The 19,568-nt window shown below is 52.7% G+C and overlaps 1 protein-coding gene across 5 annotated transcripts; it reads right to left on the reverse strand.

Moving 5' to 3' along the window:
• Positions 1–1,205: 1,205 nt before the first annotated feature.
• PPARD (peroxisome proliferator activated receptor delta) lies at positions 1,206–19,343 on the reverse strand. 5 transcript variants are annotated; one of them, XM_019623314.2, is made up of 8 exons: positions 19,232–19,340; positions 15,910–15,995; positions 6,605–6,834; positions 5,884–6,002; positions 5,227–5,365; positions 4,319–4,521; positions 3,559–4,012; positions 1,206–3,136 (listed from the first exon to the last, which is right to left on the reverse strand). In XM_019623314.2, exons 3-8 carry the CDS (start codon positions 6,738–6,740, stop codon positions 2,889–2,891), a joined length of 1,299 nt encoding a protein of 432 aa, XP_019478859.1. In that variant the 5' UTR covers positions 6,741–6,834; positions 15,910–15,995; positions 19,232–19,340; the 3' UTR covers positions 1,206–2,888. The 5 variants fall into 5 exon arrangements, with proteins under 5 accessions (XP_019478859.1, XP_010722654.1, XP_019478857.1 ...); XM_010724352.3 differs by having other exon boundaries at positions 3,559–4,009; positions 5,884–6,035; XM_019623312.2 differs by having other exon boundaries at positions 5,884–6,035.
• Between the last annotated feature and the right edge of the window lie 225 nt (positions 19,344–19,568).

Genomic DNA, 19,568 nt, shown 5'->3' on the forward strand with positions numbered 1-19,568 from the left:
CCTCCGGACCACCGCCCCCGGCTCTGACCCCCCCCGGCGGGGGTGAGCCAGGCTGCGGCCGTTCACTGCGGGCGGCGGCTGCTCAGGGTCGTGCTGGGAGCTGGAGGAGCACGGGGACACACAAAGAGGAGTCACCCCCCCGCTGCCAGCCGCCTGCCCTCCCCGTCCCCATTCATTCACTCACTCGCAGCGCTCTCCCGGAGCCAGGGGAACCTTCGTGCCGTGTAAGAATCGGCAGCGCTGCCCAAACCTGCACGAACCGCGGGCAAAATTCCTGCAGAAAGGGAGAAACTCCATGGCCGGGGTGGCCCCAAAACGCAGGGATGGAGCATCATCCCCCGGCAGTGGCTTTCAGGGATGCGACCACGTTTTGTCCCCGGCGGAGCTCCCGACTCAGCCTTATCTCCCTGCTAATTGCAAGGCAAACGAAGCCCGAGGCTGAGCTGGAGGGGGAACCTGAACTGCACAACCCTGAGGTACCCCCCCAGCTCCCCATAGGGGGGCAGAAGGCAGCAGGGACTCCTCAACACGGGGCCCCCACCCTGGACCGAGCTGGGGCTCGGAGGAGAGCCGGGCGCTTTTCTGTTCACCCCAACGCTCTCCGGGGGAAACGCTGGGGGGCAGAGAAGGGAATTCTCAGAGGCACGACTCTGCCCTCCAACGGGGCTCTGCTCAAAGCCCGTTCTCCCCCCAAAGCCTTTCCAGCAGCCCCTCTCCCCGAGCCCTACCTGCACAGGGGTCTCACAGAGGCCCCCCGGCCCCGTAGTGCCCCCGGTGCCACCAGTGAGCCCGGCTCCATCTCCTCCGGCAGTGCAGAGGATGAAAGGTACCTCCGGGGCTTTTATGACCTTGGTGGGGTGGGCACACCCTCATCTTAACTGCGTTAACCCTTGCCCTGCTGTTCCTCATGCTGGTGGGAGGTGTGGGGGAGGTCTCTGTCCCCAAATTGCCATAAATCAGGCATGGGAAATGCAAAGGGATGCGGTGTAACTTCCCCTAGAGTACCTGAGCAGGTTCACTATGCTGGTTCACTTTAGATCTGGGGCAGGGAGCACTTAAATGAAGCTGAGACCACACTGACAACACGCTCCCACTGCCTTTTGGTCCCGTTGGAAATGCAGGATGCAGGCAGGAATGGAAATGCATCCCATCCCCTGTGCTGGAAACAACCCAAGTGCTCAACCCTGCACAGAAGGGCTGGGTGCTAAAAGGTGCTTAAATATTTAGTTCAGATTTATTTAAAGTCAAGTCAGTTTGCAGACACTATTTATATTATTAAAAACACTTGGAGGTTTGTACTTCTAGCAAAAATATACATTTCACTTTGAGGGTTGTTACACTGAAGGGAAGAGCAAAAAGTCCCCCAGGTGACCAACACAGGGGTCCATGTGCCCTGGGGGTGCCACCGAGCTCTGGGGGACAGTGGGGGCTTTGGGGACAGACCCCCATGCTGGGAGCAGCACACATCTCCGGTGCCTTCCCCAGAGGACTTCAAAGTGCTTTAGAAATGGTAACTCCTTAACAGCCCTGTGAGGTACGGCTGGGAGGTGAGGGTGGGGAAACTGAGGCACAGTGAGGAGGCAGAGGGCAGCAGCAGGTATGGGACTGCCAGCCCAGCAGCATGGAAGGGAAGGCCAGAACCCAAAGCTGTCCCCAAGCTCAGGGCATGGTGTGGAGCAGGGCAGGGGAAACTCCCAACCAGTTTGGGGTGAGCATCCCCCCCCCTTATGAATACTTGGTGTTTATATTGTGTTTTACAGCTGCAAAGCTCTTTGCAACCAGCGCACTGATCTTCATTTCCCCCTTCTGAGAAAAGGGCAGCCTGGCTTCTGTTCCTGCAGGGGGAAACTGAGGCACAGCCATAAGCAGAGGGGCGAATCCACGCACACTTTGGTGGTAGCAACACCAGGTTGGGGTGCAGTGATCTCCTGCACTCCCCAGTGCTGCTGTTCCCCTGTCAGGGCTGCTCTGCTGGTGCTGTGGATCACCAGATCTCTTCTGCAGAACCTTCCAGCCCGGGATGTGCTCCCTCCCCACAACCCCACAAATGCCCTGTCAGCACCCTGGGCTCTGTGGGCTGGCCGTAACTTTCCCCATGCTGGTGTTGCTGAAGGCTTTGCGTGCTCTGGTGCTTGCAAGGAGCTTGCACAGCCACCTCATCCCACACCTGCCCTGTGCAGACCTTTCTGGAACTCCTATCTGCTCAGAACTGCCTGGGGAAGCAAAAGGATTGTGGGCCTCTGCTCCAAAGGTGAATTCTTGAGTCAACCCCTTCCCTGCCCTCTTTGACACAGAGGTGCTAAGGGACAGGTTCCTCTGAAGTGGAGGCACTGGGAGCAGAGAGAGGGGGGTTGCAGCCAAGGCTCTTTGCTAGGACAGCCATACAGGTCTTCAAATATGCCAGCTTTTCCTTGGGGAAGAGAAATACTTCCTTTTGTGCCACTGTCCTAAACTTCACAGCTCAGGACTACATCTTTAGAGTGCAATATGATAAAGACACACCCTAAGTGCTGCTGCTGCCCATGAGGAAACCACACCACACTTGGGGCTCTGAACAACTGGAACAGCCCCCGCTAGCCCCAAGCTGCTGCAGGAATCCCCCGTCCATGCCATGCAAACCACCCAGCTGCTCTGGAGGCCCCACAGTAATGGAAACAGTAGCTTATGATTTGCCTTTGTAAATTCGTTAGTGTGTTAATGGAAGTCCCAAGCTACCAGGAGGTGACTGCAAAACCTTCTGGCACCTTGCCCTATGTACCGTACATTGGAGTCGTGTAGAAAAGAGTTTCCAGTAGAAGAAATGGAAGACATGGGGAAAGGTTTTCTTTGTTTTTGTACAAAGAGTCTCGCTTGGAATCCATGGCTTCATTCTCATAAATAAGAGGTCCTTAGTACATGTCCTTGTAGATCTCTTGTAGGAGCGGGTGCAGGGAGGTCTCTGTCTCTGTCTTCTTGATCTTCTGCACCAGCTGGGCGTGCTCTGTCACCAGCTGCCGCAGGTCAGCCATCTTCTGCAGCAGCTTGGGGAAGAGGTACTGGGCGTCCGGGTGGTTGGACTGCAGGTGGAACTCCAGCGCTCGGAGGATGTTGTCTTGGATCTCCTCCACCTGCTTCACGTTCATCAGGCCGGGACGGTCTGTAGGGAGGAAGCACGGTAGTTGGTGTTATGGTGTAGCCCATGCTGCTCGTGAAGGTATGGAGATAGGGAGTGGAACCCGCCCATAGTGACTCCAATCTGGTCAACCAGGAAAAGGGGGAAACTGCATGCCCTCAGACTGCATGTCCCACAGCAGCTGATGAGAAAGGGATGGTACTTTATCTAATCTTTGGGGTCAGATCTGTTCAGTTCTTCTCTCACCTTTCTAAGACTAGCAACCCATGGCATGGGGGTTAAACCAGATGAAACTTAAAGAGCTCTTCCAACATAAACCATTCTGTGATACTATGATAAGACACCCGTGGCTGATCTCTGCCAGCAAAGGCCCTGCTGAAGCACTGGTTAGCTGCAGCCTGGCCCCTCCAGTCCCCATACCCCTGTGGGATTCTGTATCTGCTCACCTCCGCACAGGATAATGGCAGCCACAAACAGAGACAGGTCGCTGTCATCCAGCTCCAGTGCATTGAACTTCACAGCAAACTCAAACTTGGGCTCCATGATCTCGTTGAAGGGCTTGCGCAAGCTACGCAGGAACTCGCGGGTCACAAAGCCATTCCCGTTGGCCACCAGCAGCCCATCCTTGTTCATGATAGAAGCCAGCATGGCAAAGATGGCCTCGTGCACCCCATATTTCAGCAGAGTCACTTGGTCATTCAAGTAGAGGCCTATGAAGCTGGGGATGCTCTTGGCGAACTCAGTAAGCTCCCGCACAGTTTCTACTGTGGTGCACTGGCAGCGGTAGAAGACGTGCACCCCAATCTCCTTGTAGGGGGGGATCCCATTCACCAGCTGTTTCCAGACCAGCCCCTTTTCTGCTTGCCACAGGGTGTCCATGTCATGGATCACAAAAGGCTGCTTGAAAAAGAAAAGAGTGGTCAGGAACTTGCTGCACTCATGCTCTGCCCAGGACACTCGTCTTTGCCTGTCCATTTGCTGCTCTCTCCTGCCAGTGCTAAGGGAGCACTGGCAAACAGCACCCACACACACATGCACAAGTCTGAGGAGAGGTGGGAATTTTCTCAGCAAGTAGCAAGACATGTAAAGACCACGTAGCTGGGAACTGCTGCACGTGCAGTAGTTATAGCAGGAGGAAGATGAGCCCAGAGAACAGCCCCCCACACAGGCTGCAGCCAGCCCTGCCTGCCACTGGAGGGAACTTACTGGGGTGCTGCTGGCCTTCCCGGTCAAGATACCTCTCGCTTTCTTTTTGGTCATGTTGAAGTTTTTCAGGTAGGCGTTGTAGATGTGCTTGGAGAAAGCTTTCAGGTCGGCCACCTGTGGGTTCTGGCAGCTTATCTCGCTCGCCGTCAGCCCCGCTACCAGCTTCCTCTTCTCTGCCTCTGGCATGCGGCCAAAGCGGATCGCTGCGAGGAGCAACACCAGAGAATCAGACAACACAGCCTCACATCTCCATCATATGGGCTCTACCACAAGCCCCGCTTCCCACATAAACACTTTGGCTGGGCCAGAAACAAGATGGTTCCACCTGAAGCTCAAAAATCCCAGCAAGCTGTGTGTCTAGTTCCCACTGGGCCAACACAAAAGGGAGAGCCATGTGCCAGCAGCCAGCCTGCATGGCAGGATGAAAAAGCCCATTCTGGTAAGGAAGAAATGGAAGACAAGGCCCAACGCCCTGCTGGGTTTGAAAGAAGCTGATTCCTTGGCAAAAAAAAGCCACAGTGTAATGCAAGCTATATATGGCCTCTCCAGGTGAATCACAGAACCATGGAACGGTTGGGTTAGAAGAGACCTTACAGCCCCCCCAGATCAGCCCTGCTGCAGGCTGGGACCCCCCACCAGCTCAGGCTGCCCAAGGCCCCTTCCTGGCCTCAGGCATCTCCAGGGTTGGGGCACCCACAACTTTGAGCAGCAGTGCCAGAGCCTTGCTGCCCTCTGAGTAAAGGATTTCTTCCTAACATCTAACCTAAATCTCTCCTCTTTTAGTTTAAAACTGTTTCCCCTTGTCCTATTACTACCTGCCTGTGAATCCTTGGGATGAAGAATTGCTCATGGGGCAGATGGACCCAGGGCACCTCACCAGCAGGCCCAGGAACAACAGTGACACTCACCATTATGTGACATGCCCAACGAGAGGCATTTCTGGAAGCGGCAGTACTGGCACTTATTCCGGTTCTTCTTCTGAATCTTGCAGCTTCTCTCACACTTTTCATATTCCAGCTTCATGCGGATCGTCCGGCGGAAGAAACCCTGCACAGAGTGGGATGAGGAGCAGGGGGACAAGGGAACAGCAGCGTTAGCACCCACACTTTAGGATCAGGCCAGTTTGTTATCCACAGCAGTTTCACAGAGGTTCATCCTCCACTGGGTGTTTTCAGCACAAACAGAGCCACAAGGAGTGGGAAAAGGGGTAGAGTGGGACTGGGTGTGTGATACTGCATGCAGCCAGCAGGGAGGGATGGAGGAACAGGCTGTGGGCCTCAGCCTGCAGGAAAGTCTGGCAGGGCCTCACTGCTAATGCCGTCCCGCTGGCATCTGGTGCGGGGGAAGGAATTTTAGAGGTGCGGCCAAGCTGTGGCCAGCGATCCCAGTGGGATAAACACGCAGCTCATGGCTGATCTGCAGCACAGACAGCATCTTTAAAAGCAAAGCCAAGGTCCCCATTGGGGTAGAAGGATTTGCTTTACAAAATAAAGCGTAACAAGCTAAGAAGTGGGACATGTTTGTCTGACCCAGGCTGAACCCCACGCTCCCCAGGGAGGACGCACCTTGCAGCCCTCGCAGGCGTGCACACCGTAGTGGAAGCCCGAGGCTTTGTCTCCACAGACTCTGCACTCCACGTTCAGTGCCCCCGAGGCCGTCTCCTCACAGCCCATCTGCAGTTGGTCTGACAGGGAGGGAGAGGAGCTCTGTGAAAGGTCTGCAAACACACAACAGAATCTGTCCTGAGCAGCACAGCGTTGCTCCCAACCCCACCAGAACCGGACTGATGAGGCATTTCCAGCCCTGCCTCCAGAGCTGTGTTTGGGTGGTTAACCTCTGAGATTAGGCACTGGCCACAGGCTGATGCCATGTATGGAGCCACAGTGCTGCCAGAAGCTAAAAGGCTCCACATAGTGTTGAGTTCGGAAGGACTCTGGAGCTTAATTTTAGGCAGTGAAACCTCTCCACAAGCTTTGCAAAGTAGCTAGCATAACTCATAAGATCAGTTTGCACTGAGGATTTCAAGAAGCAGACAAAGAATGATTCTCAGCACCCTGGGAGCCCTCCCCTCTTCAGTGTACACACTCTGGGGCACAGCCTTCCCCCCTTCCTGGCTCTATTTCCATCTCCCAAGCCACTGCCATCAGGTGTGTGGTGACTGCAGAGGAAGAAATAGATCCCTCCATGCTTTGGCCCTCAAGAATTATTGCATGAGCCCATTAGAAGCCCAGCTCCATTCATGTGCAGGCCCTTCTCTGTGACTGTGGGGGATGTGGCTCCACTCACCGGTGTAGCTGCTCGAGGGCAGTGAGCTTTCTGGTCCTACACTTGGGTCCGATGCTCCGCTGGGCACTGTCACTGCCTCTTCCTCTTCCTCCTCCTCTTCCCTGACCTCAGGTACTTCCTCCTGTAGTTGTTCCATAACTGATCACCCCTCAGTGCAAGGACTGCAATCCCTGTCATAGCTCTGGCATCATCTGCATCTATCCGAGATGGACCCTGCCAGTTGCACTAGCCTGCAGACAGAAGGAGAGGCATGTCAGTTCCATGGGCGCAGCCCCGCCATCCTGCTTTGCTTCGTGTCCTTATCCATGGAGACAAGCAGACCCTGGGTCTCCTTAAAGGCTGCTTTGCTGGAATCATGTTTAAAGCTCAGCAGACTGATCCCAGGACACCAACCAGCCCACATCCCACAACGCAGGGACCAGAGGCCGGACTCCCCACCCTGCAGATCCCACAGCAGAGGCGCTGCACTGGGCAACATCCCCTGCAGCCATCAGCACCCCGTGCTGTCACAGTGGCAGCCAAGGACGGGGGTTTGGCACAGCCAGGACTACCGGAAGGGTTCAGATAGCAAACACTGCAGCTGCCAGCACAGAGCTGAGCTCCACACTGTCCTCAGCCCAGTGGCTGCAGGGGGCACAAGCAGGGCTCTGGGTCTGCAAGCCCCAGCCCCACACTGGGAGAGTGACAGCTTCCTGCCAGCTCCTGCGCTCCCACTCCTTCCCGTTACAGCAGTGGTGTTTATTTTCACTCCTTGTGTTGTAACCAGCCCCGGCTCCTCTGCCAAAAGCCATTCAGCTGAGCGTGCTGCTGCTGCTCATACAGCTGCGGGGCTGTGCTCAGCCATGGGTCTGGCTGCACAACCCAGCCCATGTCCTAATCCGAGGTTTCCTGTGGGAGGATCAGTGTGGGCCCCTTCTCCCCGTGTTTCCTCTCCCTGTTTGTAGTCATCCATCCCATCCCTGCTGGGCTGGTGCTGTTCCCAGTGCCCAGCTCAGTGCCCACATCCCAGCCTCCAGATCTCAACCCCTGCACTGAGTCCTGCTGCAGCAATTAATGCCTGAAGCCTGTTCTACATAGAGTGCAGCCGTTTCCATAAAGGAGTTATTTTAAGGTAGAGAAACCAGATGCTCTATTTCCATCAAACAAGCCACTGACATCCAGCTTTCCCCAGGACAGCCCCAATTTGCAGACTCCAGTTAAACTGCTAGCATCTTCATGCACTAAAGTGTGCACCTTGCTTGCAGGGGACTTGCACAAGGGCAACCCATGAGCAAACTGGTCCTGGTGGCACAGGGCTCCCCGGGCTACTTCGCCCTCCTGCAGCATCCTCCCCTCCTCTGTTCCCAGCAACTGGCACTTGTGCTGCAGCCAGCTTCTTGGGAAGCTGTCAGCATTGAGCAAGGTCAGATCAACCAGCAGCAGCCGGTGCCAAGGGGAAGGACAAAACCTGCAGAGGGGAAGCTGAATGTCAGCATGCTGCAAAGCCAGCAGCCAGGCACCCCCAAGAGCCGGTGCCAGAACACAACCTGGGTTTGCTGCTCGCTTCTCCCCTGCGTACCAGGAGTTCAGAGCAGTGGGGACAGCACTGTGTCAAGGAACTGGGACTGTGGTGTTACCCACAGCTCTGTCGGGAGCAGCAAAGGGGCACAGGGCTTGCAGAAGTGCTGTGCTCCCTGCCTGTGCCTCCTGGGCAGCACTGAGCAACCATTCAGGGCTGTGTTGTCCTTGGCCTCCACTAGCGCAGTGGGGCACACACGCAGGCAGGAAAACCTATTTGCTGGAGATGGAGGATAACAAGCTGGATCTGTTTAAAGTCTATATATAAATAAATGCACGCACATCAGGAAAATGCTTTTTGTCTGGAACAGCAGTCAGTAGGGGAGGACGGCAGAAGGAGGTCTATGCAGGACCTTGCACTCCTGGGCAGCAGCAAGCTTTCCAGACCCACCAAAGCAACTCCAAGGCTGTGTTCAGAGTTGATCTAATTGCAGATGGCTGTGCAAACCCCAGGGGTGTGGGAGAATAGAGGGCAGGACACATCTGACAGCAACGGCGGACTCCAGCAGAGGTGTCCCATGTCAGCGAGGGCAGGACAAAGATATGTATCCCACCCATGGAGAGAGAAAAGCTTTTACCAGAAAGCTCTGAATGCATTGTTTTAATATCTTGCAGGCCAAGAGCAGAGGGAGCTGCGGGAGCTGTTTGCACACCTGCCTTTCCCTGAGCCCTTCCCCTGTTTTCCAAACAAGGGAAATAGAGAGAGGGGGAGGCATTAATTTCAGCCAAGCTTTCAGCAGATGAAAGGCAGCAGGGATTGTGCCCACACAGCAAGGTGCTGGGCATGGCCCTGTATTGCTGCAGGGGATGTGCAGACCCCAGACCCTCCGACTTTGGGAGTGGAGGCAGCAGCCAAACACAGAGACCTCCAAGCCCTTACTTGCTTTCAGCTGAAGGATTGAGTCGAGTGTAAAGAACAAGCCAGCACTGGCTTGATTAAAATCAGTGCAACAGCTTCTTTGACTCCATTTAGTGCTGGATTCTTCCGGCACATGCAGAGAGAACAGAGAACTATGCCACCTCCAGGATGCTTCATTCAGTCCCAGGCACTGGGGAGATCCCCTCCTGCCAGCCCCAACAAAGGCGTGCCTCTGAGGGCAGAAAGTTTTTGCAGAGGATCACACAGCAGCAGCCATGAGCACAAAGGGGACGTGCTGCCTCTCTGCAGGCCCCCTGGTTCAGAGTGGGGTGGCTGAGCTCCATCCCACTGAGAGGACAGAGGGACAGTGGGGGACCCTGCAAATCTCCAAGGGGTGACAGCAGGGAATGGCTGCGTGGAGGGCAGAGGATGCCCAAAGGATCCTTCTCATCTCCAGGAGCTCCTTCCCCACTTGATGCCTGCAGCCCAAGCATTTTATGGTGTGAGAAGTGCCCACTGCCCTGGGTGTGCAGGAGGACTGCAAGGGATGTGACAGAGCAGCCCAGTTCCTCATCACTACTACAGCACTGCACACTGCACACAGAGCACTGCACACCAGGAGCAGACGTGCATTCCTGCACAGGCACTGAGGGGCTGGCAGCCACCAAATTAAAACAAAGTGCTCATAATTAGAAGGACTTCATCTTTAAAGCAGAGGGTGTTTTGCTGAGGGTGAGCTCCAAAAAGAAGCAACCTCAGTGTGCTCACTGTGGTGGAGAGAACTCTCCCACCTCTATCCCCCTCACAATTGTTTCTTACACAGACAGGGTTGGAGGCAGCTCCATGTCCAGTCCCACCGCATGCTGCATTGTCACCACGTGTGTCTCCTCCTTGGAAGATGGAAGCTTCCAGGCAAAGGAAAGTGCCAGAAATGGCCCAGGCCTCCCGAGGGACAGCTCACAATGTCCACCTGCTCCAACAGTTGTTTGAGTTACCGTAAAGGAGGTCACAGGGAGCCATGAAAGGAAACCAATTCACCATGGAAGCACCTCGTTGTGCTCATTTGGACAAAAATATTAAAACAAATTCATCCAAATGCACATCCTGTTGATTGTGCATTCAGTACTGTACGGGAGCGTTTTCTCAGATGGAGTGCATACTGAATATACACACCAAAAACTGAACTGATTTCCATTAAAAAAAAACAAAACAAAACTGGTTGTCTCTTATTGGCCATTATTTGCAGACATCCCTTCGATTGTGTCACCACTTCCGAAATCTGATGATCAAATACCAGTTTCTGTTCCTCCTCCTTCACGTCATCTACTGCTAATAAAAGCCAAATAATAGCTAAGCAGATGCTGCAACACAGGAAAGGTAACCAAGTGCAGAAAACCAGGAGACGCAACCATTGAAAACATGTTTGTTTTTTGTTCCTGAAAGATCAGCACACCTCCTCATTAGCTAATGAGATCCCAGAAGCACTTTACTTAAGTGTTTCCTCCCTCACTCAGAAGCCTTGGCTGCAAGGCAGACTCCGTGCAGGAATAAACGACTGGAGCTGGAGAGGCAGAGAAAGCATCTCTGCCCCAACACCATGGATGTCCACTCCTTGTCCTTTCCTCCACTGCTGCTGCCTGCTTTTCACCAAGTATAACCCAGCCAGCTAAGCATCAGGTGCTGCCTGAGTTGCTATTACTGTGTTGCTGCTAATTACTCAACAACATGACAAAGGAGTACAGGAGATTCCCCTGCTTGCCTCAAGCAGCCTGGCTTGCCAGTGAATCACACATCAGCCACATGCTACAACTCATCCACTTCCTGGATACTGAGGAAGAGAAATAAGTCAAAGAGTTGTGAAACTCACTGGATTCTTCTCTTTTTGCATTACAGCTGTCCCCAAAACCAGGTCAATGCACTCCAAAAGGAACTTCCTGCTTTCTCACTAGTGCTGGGTTTTTTTGGAGGGCAGGACCTGCAGGAGGGGCTGCTCTTCCCTTTCAATTCACCTTTCAGAAGCTGCAAAGATACCTCTGGCTCCAGGAGCTCCAGGACATATCTGACATGCTGCAAAACCTGTAGATGGCACATACTGGATGAGTGTTCATGCTTCTGCAGAAATCATCCCTACACAGCTCACCTGCTTTCCAGAAAGAGGCTCCCTGCCTGCTTCAGCCTTGGAGCTCCACAGTTCCCTTTTGCAAAAGGGGTGGCAGTAGGATGGGCAGCAAAGAGCTGAACGCTCACCAGTTCTTATCCAAAGTTCTGCTTTGTGACCTGCAGCAAATCCTATCAACCCCCATACCTCCATTTCCTCCATCATCAAAAATAATAATAATTGAGTTTTGTAGTGCTTCCTTCCTTGTCCTTTCCTTGCTGCATTAGCTCACAGAGACGTCATGTTTTGGACCTCAATGCCAAGTGTCATTGTTTGTTCCCATATTATGGCTTTGGACACCTGTTCCCAGTCACGCTCGCAAGCCTCGCCTGCCCCAGGTCAGTACACCATGCTGCTCGTGACTGTCTCCTCTGGCTGCACATTCCCATATGAAATGTTTCCAGGATTACTTTCAGCAAGTAAACTGCCAAGTCTCACGCTGGAAACTGCCAACTGATGTTTTTGTTTTGCTGTCAACTCAGGACAGCCCAGAGTGGGCAGGGGATGTGTGTGGCTGAGTGATGGGACGAGGAGCACAGCCAGGAAACAAGCAGCTACCAGAAAGGTGACACCTTCTCAGTGCTGGAAACTGCATAGATGTGTTGTCATTTGAGAAGATCGTTAAGTCTGGTAATGAGAGAGGACCATCCCCAGTCACACTAGGGCACAGCAGAGGTGATGTGACCTGTCCTGTGATGCTGGGCAGTGCGTTGCCCGGCTGTCTGTGGGCATGTTGGCCGTGGGATGGCGTGCTGCTCTCAGCTTGGCTGCAGCATGCCTATACAAGCACTGCAAAACAAGCTTGCTCCACGCTGCATGAACAGGCTGCCAGGGAAGATGACTCTGCTGTCCTCTTGAGGCCGTGTGCTGCAGGAGGACAATGCTTTGGGCACACTGCATTGAGTTCAAACCGCTTCTAGTATTGGCAGAGACACAAGGCAGCTTGTGAGGCTGTGTGGTATCCTGACCCCACATGCCCACCCTGCTGTCAGTGGAGAGCCAGTGCCCAGCATCAGGCTTGCTTTTACATCCCTGCTTCCTCTCTGGAAGTGCCCAAGAAGCTGCCTGGAAACACTCTCCTTTACCATCCCAAAGGGAGATAAAGTCATCACTCCCTGAACCTCCAAGTTCTGCTGCACATTGCTCCAAGGTGCTGGCTTTGCTTACAGACCCTTGTCCACCGATCCACAGCAGGCCACGTGGAAGGATCTGGTTTCAAGAACACCAGTAATTATAGAACAGAGCTGACGGGAGGAGCTCACAGGAACAGCGAGGTTCCCAAGGCAAACAACAGGCACAAGCTCAGAACTGCACTTAAAGGGAAAACCAGGAAAGCAGTAAGTGCAGCAAGTTGCCACTGCAAACTCCAGAGTCAAGGAGCACTGTGAGAGCACTGGGTGACAGTGAGTGTGGCTGCCCTGCAGCAGCATTACTATCAGAACACGGCATGGTTTCCCTCAAAGCCTCTGTGTCACTGGGACACCAGTGAGTGTCCTCACAGGGCGATCAGCCCCTGGAAAAGCAACGGGAAAACAGAGAAACACAGCAGCAGGCCACTGCTCTGAGTCACTGGAGCCAAATGTGGCTGGAGTCAAGTACCCAGCAAGTCAGCAAGACCTAAAACCAGGCAGCCAGTACTCCCAAATCCAGGAAACCAGCCACAAAAATATTATCAAACCTTTCCGCAGTGACTGAGATCCCCTGTGCTAGAACTACCAGCCTGTAAGCTTGCTATGCTTACACTCGGACTCCCAGCAATGCACTACATATTTTGTAGACCGTAGCAAAATATCCTGAGCGCTCGGCATGCAGCCCTGATCCCAGGACACAGCTGACAGTGAGCGATTATGCCCAGGCACGGGTTCAGATGATTCAGCACAGCCTGGGAACGTCCGCACCGAAATGGTTGGAACAAATTGCCACGCTCACTTCATCTCCCCTTCAACCACAAAAAGGGAGAGAGAGAGAGAGAGCAAATCTGAGTTTGACTGCATCCAGAGAGCATTAAAATAACTTTGTTGCACAAAGTAGTTCAACACCCTCTCAGAGATCTGGAAGAGAGATGTTTCCTTACTATTTTTGGCTACGCTCTGTGTAGCAAGAGGGAGGAGCAGAAGTTTCTCTGTTTTCAGCCAGGATAGGATCAGTGACCCCTGCCAAGGAGAGGATCTCAGCATGCTCCTGACTGCTTGGACTTCTGCCTGGGCCCCTAGAGAACAAAACACTGTAGCAAAGCATCAGCACCTTTCATAATACCCTCACCTCTTGGGCACCACCGTGAGCCCAATACAGTGAGCTCCCCGGACCTCCAAGACCTCCCAGCTCCAACCCCACACTTATGCATGCACACCATCAGCTCTTTTCTGATGTCCCTAAGTCACGCAGAATAACCTCTCCTCATAGACATGAGAACCCACAGACTTTTTGCATCAGCCTCACAAGGTTGACAGCTTCCATGGTCCCACAGCTCTGGTAAAATCCATAAAAATCAGCATAGTGTTAAGAACAATTTTAGGTACTTTAAGGCATATTTCAGATTTGCATTTAAGATGAAATTGAGACTTGCATTAAAAACAAAAACATCAGACAGGATAGAGACTTGAGCACCACTGAAGTGATGCACCTGTTCCCTCTTTAGCCTGACAATACCTTTCCTAGAGAGACATTTACTACCAGCAGTATGATTCAGAGCAAAGTTTGTCTTAACAGATCACCAGGAAAACCCCAAAACTTCCCTATCAACTTAGATAAGAAAGGTCATCTGCCCTTATAAACCATCATATCCATTCCCTATCTCCATTTCATATGTCATTGGGTTGAACTTGCATGTTCTGTTTTTTCCTATGCAGTTCCAATTCACAGACGGGGGCAAACCAGAAAAACACAGCATGAGGGCACTGTTTCTGGTTAACACAAGCATCATCTGGCTGTTGCTATCCACAAGCCAGAAAGATGCCCTGGTAAGAACCCAGCAACAGGAGCAACGTGTTTCTGACTTGTGTTTTCATCTTGACACCTCTGTCAGGTCAGGATTCCCTGCAAACTGCAGCCTCAGATTTGCCTTTTGAGCAGGATCTGTTGGGGGGGGATCCCCAGGGTAGCACCCCAGCACATACCTGACCCCTTGTGATGTTCATGTTCACAAGCTCTTGAAGGACACAGACATGTGTCAGACAATGTGATTACAAAGTAATTTTAGAGCATTACTGGAAACTAAGACCCATCTCAAATCAGTTTTGCTCCATACAGTTCTCGCAGTCAGGCAGCAGTCCATTGAAAACCATTCGTTCCTGGATCTACAGGGTTCATGCTGGCATCAATTGCCATACTCTATGAAAAGTAACTTCCTAGGCATTCTGCCAATGCAAATGTGTTCTAGAGTATAAGATTAAAGAAATAAAATAGCTCTTCTACTGAAGAATCCCATTTGTACTCACTACATCTATAAAAATCATTTATCTTGACTTTGCCAGAGTCTCAAAAATTTCTGCAACAGTGAAAATTAGCATCTCTGAACAGTGATAATTCTAAAAAAAAAAAAAACCAAAAAACAAAAACCTTCTCTTCTCTGCAGCGCCTTACACAAAAGCATCTATGGAGCTTGACAGACCCATGGCAGCCAACACAAACCACAAAACAAGCCCACACCCCTGAAATTCCATAGTGAGGGCAAACCTCAGTGTGTTCCAGCAGCAAATAATCTCTTAGCCATAAGCACTCGAACAGCATCGCACCTGATTAAAAATCACTTGCCTGTCAGCTCCTGCTGCCTGAAGGAAGCCGTGAGCCCCTTACTGTGCCAATCTCTTAGTCTCCAAGACCACAGTAGACTTGCAGTTCATAATTGAGAAGCCACAGCAGAAACATTCCCCCAAACACAACAAGATGTACTGTACAAAAATACAGATTTGTCAACAGACAACACTCTTGAGAGAAGGAGACCATTAACATCAGCAAGCAATTCTGCACAACAATGCTTCCCTGATCAACACAGCCTCATGTGGCTCATTACAAAATCCTCTCCATACACTGCAAAGTTCCTTGGAAGTCCATGTTCCAAATGCCAGGACTGAGAGAGCAGAACAGTTGCATAAACTTGAAGAGACATTTTATAACTTAGCCCCATCTCCATCCAGCAGAATACATCAGATGTGCGCTGTGGCAGAAATAAACCCATCCCCTCAGCACAGACAGCAGCTACATGCAGGCGACCATCCTGAGGAACTTGAGCATCACCACGGGCAGGACTGGAGTCTGAGCCACGTCCTCTACTGCAGGGCTGAAACAGTAATAACCTGCTCAGTTTTGCCTGGGTAAGGCAGTCATGTAGTAATAGATGTTGTCAACATCGGTGCCAGATTGCGTGAGCGATAGGTAGGTGATCATCTACCTAAGTACAGTCCTCTCCAATTTAGAAGAGGCAACTTCAGTTGTAAAACCCATGAAATAACCAAAACTCTTATACTTCGAAAGCAGCTGTTGGCTCAGAGGAACATGGTTAGACCACAATACTTAAAGCACACGCCTCAGCAGAATCCAGAAAGATCACATTCAGAAACTGAGCAAAAAGTAAGGCACAGGATTTAGAATTAAGAAGCAACTTAAGAATGTCTCTGCTCACGGGGAGAAGTGAAACTTGCTGAAAGCTCTTCCTCGTCTCTTCCCTACCCCAAGTTTTAATAAAATAAGCAGTGTGCTTTCACAGATCTGAAGGCAGAAGGGAAAAGTTACCTCTCCGCAGCTGTCCCTGCCTGCCCGCCGCTGAGAGCCGCCGTTCCGTTACCATGTCAGCATGGAGAGCTGGGGACCAAAGCGATCTGCAAGAGAACACAACACGGACTTCCACAGCTGTGCTGAAGGCCAGATATTTATGCCGCTGGGAGAACTGGGACAGATCCAGCGACGTCTCTGAAATTTAAACACACACTCCCTCTGCTGCGCGCCGCAGCCACTTGCTGGGGCGAGTTCCTCCCAGCCAGTACGTTGCCTTCCCCTTGTGCTGGCCACATTTGCAGCTCCATTACCCCCAGTTTTTGTGACCGCGTGCAAAGCTGATGTTAAAACACAGAGCTCATTGAAAAGGTCTGCTATGGCCATGAGGTGGTTTGCTTTCTTGACCTCCTTGGGAGGCTGCCTGAGAGTTACTGCAACTTTAATGGACCTCTCCAGTTCTTGAAACTTAAGGGTTTACCAGAGTTCACCCCTCTTGGTTTTCCTGATAATGTTGCAAATAACTGCAGGCACAGGAGAGCAGTAAGAGACCACTGCTGGGAAAAAAAAAAAAAAGAAAAAAAAAGAGTCTTGGAGACTTTGAACGAGAGGACTTACAGAAAATACGCTCTATTTTTAGACACAGTTATGCAGACTAACTGGACTAACATTAAACAAAGATGCTGTGAACATGATGCTACTTGAACCTACCCTGACATTGCACAGGCTTAGCTGCTCCTCCCACCCTGATGGAAAAGCCCCGTTCTGCAGCACTGCCCCTTGCAGCAGCAGCAGGCTCCCGAGGCAGCCCAGCACTGATCCCACACCCACAGCCTGCTGCAATTGCTGGGCAGGGAGCAGATCTCACCTCAGGCTGCAGCCTCTCATGCACCTACCTCCCAGCTCCAACAGGCACCAGGAGTTACAGATACCCAGGACAACGCCAAGGAAGAAGCAAATCTGTCCCAACGCAACAATTTGTTGTGCTCTCGGAGAGGCTTACAGGTTGGGCATGGAGCAGGCTGATCAGCACCAGGCACATCTAGGGGAGGGCACGAATAATCCCTGTCCCTTGGAGGAGAGCGTCAGTCCCAACACAATCTCTCTTCCTTGCAGTGATGTAAAAGCAGAGATAATACAAAGATCAGCCCCTTCGAAGCAAGCAATTGCCCCTCCTCTGCAGGGAGAGGCTGTGGCACAGTGGTGCTGCACACATGCAGATGTCACCAAGGGAAGGGCACAGGTCCAGCAGCCAGCCCTCTGCTCCAGCAGGGCTGTCAAGCACCCACCACAGCTCCACGGTCACAGCAGAATGCTATGGCTGCAGCAGGCTTCAAATCCCACCCCAAAAACAGAAGGTGGTTTTTCCCACCAAACATCAAGACAATGTTCATTAACTTCCTGATGAGGAAAGCCAATAAAGTTATTACATCCCCACTGGCACATCAGGAACTGGCTTACTTCATTTCCACCAGCAGTAAAACCCATCCCCGACTCGGTAACAAAATTGACAGTGTTAACCAACACATGAATCATGTACAGAGTGCACGAATCACGCCCTGGGCTTGCCCCCAGCACAGGGCAGAGCGCTCACTGCTGCTGCCAGAGATCTGAGCATTAAGACTAAATCACCAGCTCACCTTGTGCGGCTCACAGGTAAGTGCCAGGGCATGCCCAGCACTGCGGGCACAATGCACTACTTGCACCAGCTCAGAAGGGTGCAGAGGGAGCTGCCAGCACATCGATCCCGAAAGCTTCCTCCTGCAGTTTTGGCTGATAAATCACAAGGAAAACTCACACCCAACATGTTTCTGTCAGCCAGGGAAAGGGATTCTCTGAAGGCAGCAAGGGAGTGTGCACATATGAGACTTCTGAGGAGAGCAAAAACTAGAAGTACAACATGGGCTGATGTACGAGGGTGACCAACTTGCACCTTCAGTCCTCCTGCACTGTAAATCTTCAGTCCCTCACACAGGGCTGTCCTAGCATGTGAGTGAGCACAAGGCCTCCTGGCCCAGCTGCTGGAGGCAAGAGGGCCGCCGCTGCCTGAAAGGAGGAAACCACACTGGGTTTGAAGTTCCCAGACACAATGCAGCTGATGACCAGCAGATGTTGTGAGCATCACTGCACAGGGTTGGTCTGCTCTCTGCTCCAAGCCACTGAGCCTCTCTGTGCCCTGATTTCCCATCCAGGGGCACTACAGCACAACACACCTACCTCATAAATATTTTGTGAGGCCTAATTCATTGCCTTGTGTAAATAAGCTGGAGTCCCATAAACAAATCAGGCAGTTAAGCATCATCTGTGGTGGAGTCAGCACACAGAAACCTTTGAAAGTATAATAAGGCCAGGAGGCATTTTGACCACAAAAAAATAGGAGAGGTCAAAACAGTTCAATGCAAAAGCAGGATCCTCGTTGCTTGTGATGACAGCCCTTGGAGGCGGCCAACAAAGAGGGAAAAAACACAACAGGTTGGAAATAAAAAACAAAAGAGGGAAGCGGGAGGTGAAAGAAAACCAAGTCTTGTTCAGAGGCCCTGCCACCTACTTCTGCACACTGCTTTACCTTTCACCTGGGACTTTTTACAAGTGCTTCTCAAGCTCGTTAAAAGCTCCAGTCCACCCAGTCAGCAGAGCTGGTGCCACCACAGGGCAGAGCCCGCCTGGGGGAGGGTGCAGCCCAGCAGGGACTGCCTGGTCTACAGCCAGCGTGGATAAAGGTGGCAGCCCTTTACCCTATCACTGCAGGAAATCACAGGGAGCAGCAGGAAGGATGGCACCCCTGCTTCCCTACCTCAGTGGCCAACAAAGCTGCCCTGGGGAAGGCCATCCACAGAATCACCAAGGTTGGAAAAGACCTTCAAGATCATCCAGTCCAACCATCCACCCATCACCAACAATCCTCACTAAACCACATCCCTCAACACAAAATCCAAATGTTCTTCAATCCCCATCCTTTTACTTCTCCTTCCTGCCCACACCCCAGCAGAGCACCTCAGGGGTCCCCTGAAGCCACACGCTTTAGGGACACGCCTGTCCCTAACCCCCAGCCTGGCCACCTCCCCACTGCAAGGAGCACCTGCACCTCATTAACGCCTTCAACCCACTGCCCCACCCCTAAAAAGCCCCCACCCCTCAGGAAGCCCTCAGCAAGCCGTCCCAGCCCCTCACGTAGCTCTCAGGATCCCCCCTTGGGCACACACCCCCCACCGACAGCCCCGCTCCCCTCGCCACCCTACCAGCCCCCCAACCCCACGTGCTCACAGCACCCCACACCACAACCCTACTCCCCTCCGTGCTGCTCCTGTCCCACGTCCCCTCGCGACCCCCGCCCTGTTCTCACCTCCCGTGACGGCCCCGCTCCCGTCCCGCAGCTCTACCGCCACCGCCGCTGCTGCCCCCCGCAGCCTCACGTCACCGCGCCCGCCCTGACGCCACCGCATTCCCAGCGTCCCGCAGCCAATCGGAGCCGCCCGGAAGTGAGTACCGCGTCACCACGGCAACGGCCCAAGCCCGTTCCGCCCCTCTCTGTCGCACGGCGCCCCCTGGCGGGCTCAGGACGCATATCTCCTTCTCGCGTGAAGGCGCGGGGCATCATGGGAAATGTAGGCGCTGCCCGCGGGGCGCGCTAAATTAAGAGGGAGGGGTGGAGGCACAAAATGGCGGCGGCGTGGGACCCT

The sequence above is a fragment of the Meleagris gallopavo genome, chromosome 28, assembly GCF_000146605.3.
Source record: "Meleagris gallopavo isolate NT-WF06-2002-E0010 breed Aviagen turkey brand Nicholas breeding stock chromosome 28, Turkey_5.1, whole genome shotgun sequence".
Taxonomy (NCBI): domain Eukaryota; kingdom Metazoa; phylum Chordata; class Aves; order Galliformes; family Phasianidae; genus Meleagris; species Meleagris gallopavo.

What these genes read in the sequence shown, in the direction of transcription:
- PPARD (XM_031557000.1), bottom strand. Translation starts at nt 6,740, where the DNA reads ATGGAACAACTACAGGAGGAAGTACCTGAGGTCAGGGAAGAGGAGGAG. An exon ending in GCCCTCGAGCAGCTACACCG is followed by an intron (nt 6,036 to 6,604) that starts GTGAGTGGAGCC and finishes GTGTGTTTGCAG; the next exon opens with ACCTTTCACAGAGCTCCTCT. An exon ending in TGCCATTATCCTGTGCGGAG is followed by an intron (nt 3,137 to 3,558) that starts GTGAGCAGATAC and finishes TCCTCCCTACAG; the next exon opens with ACCGTCCCGGCCTGATGAAC.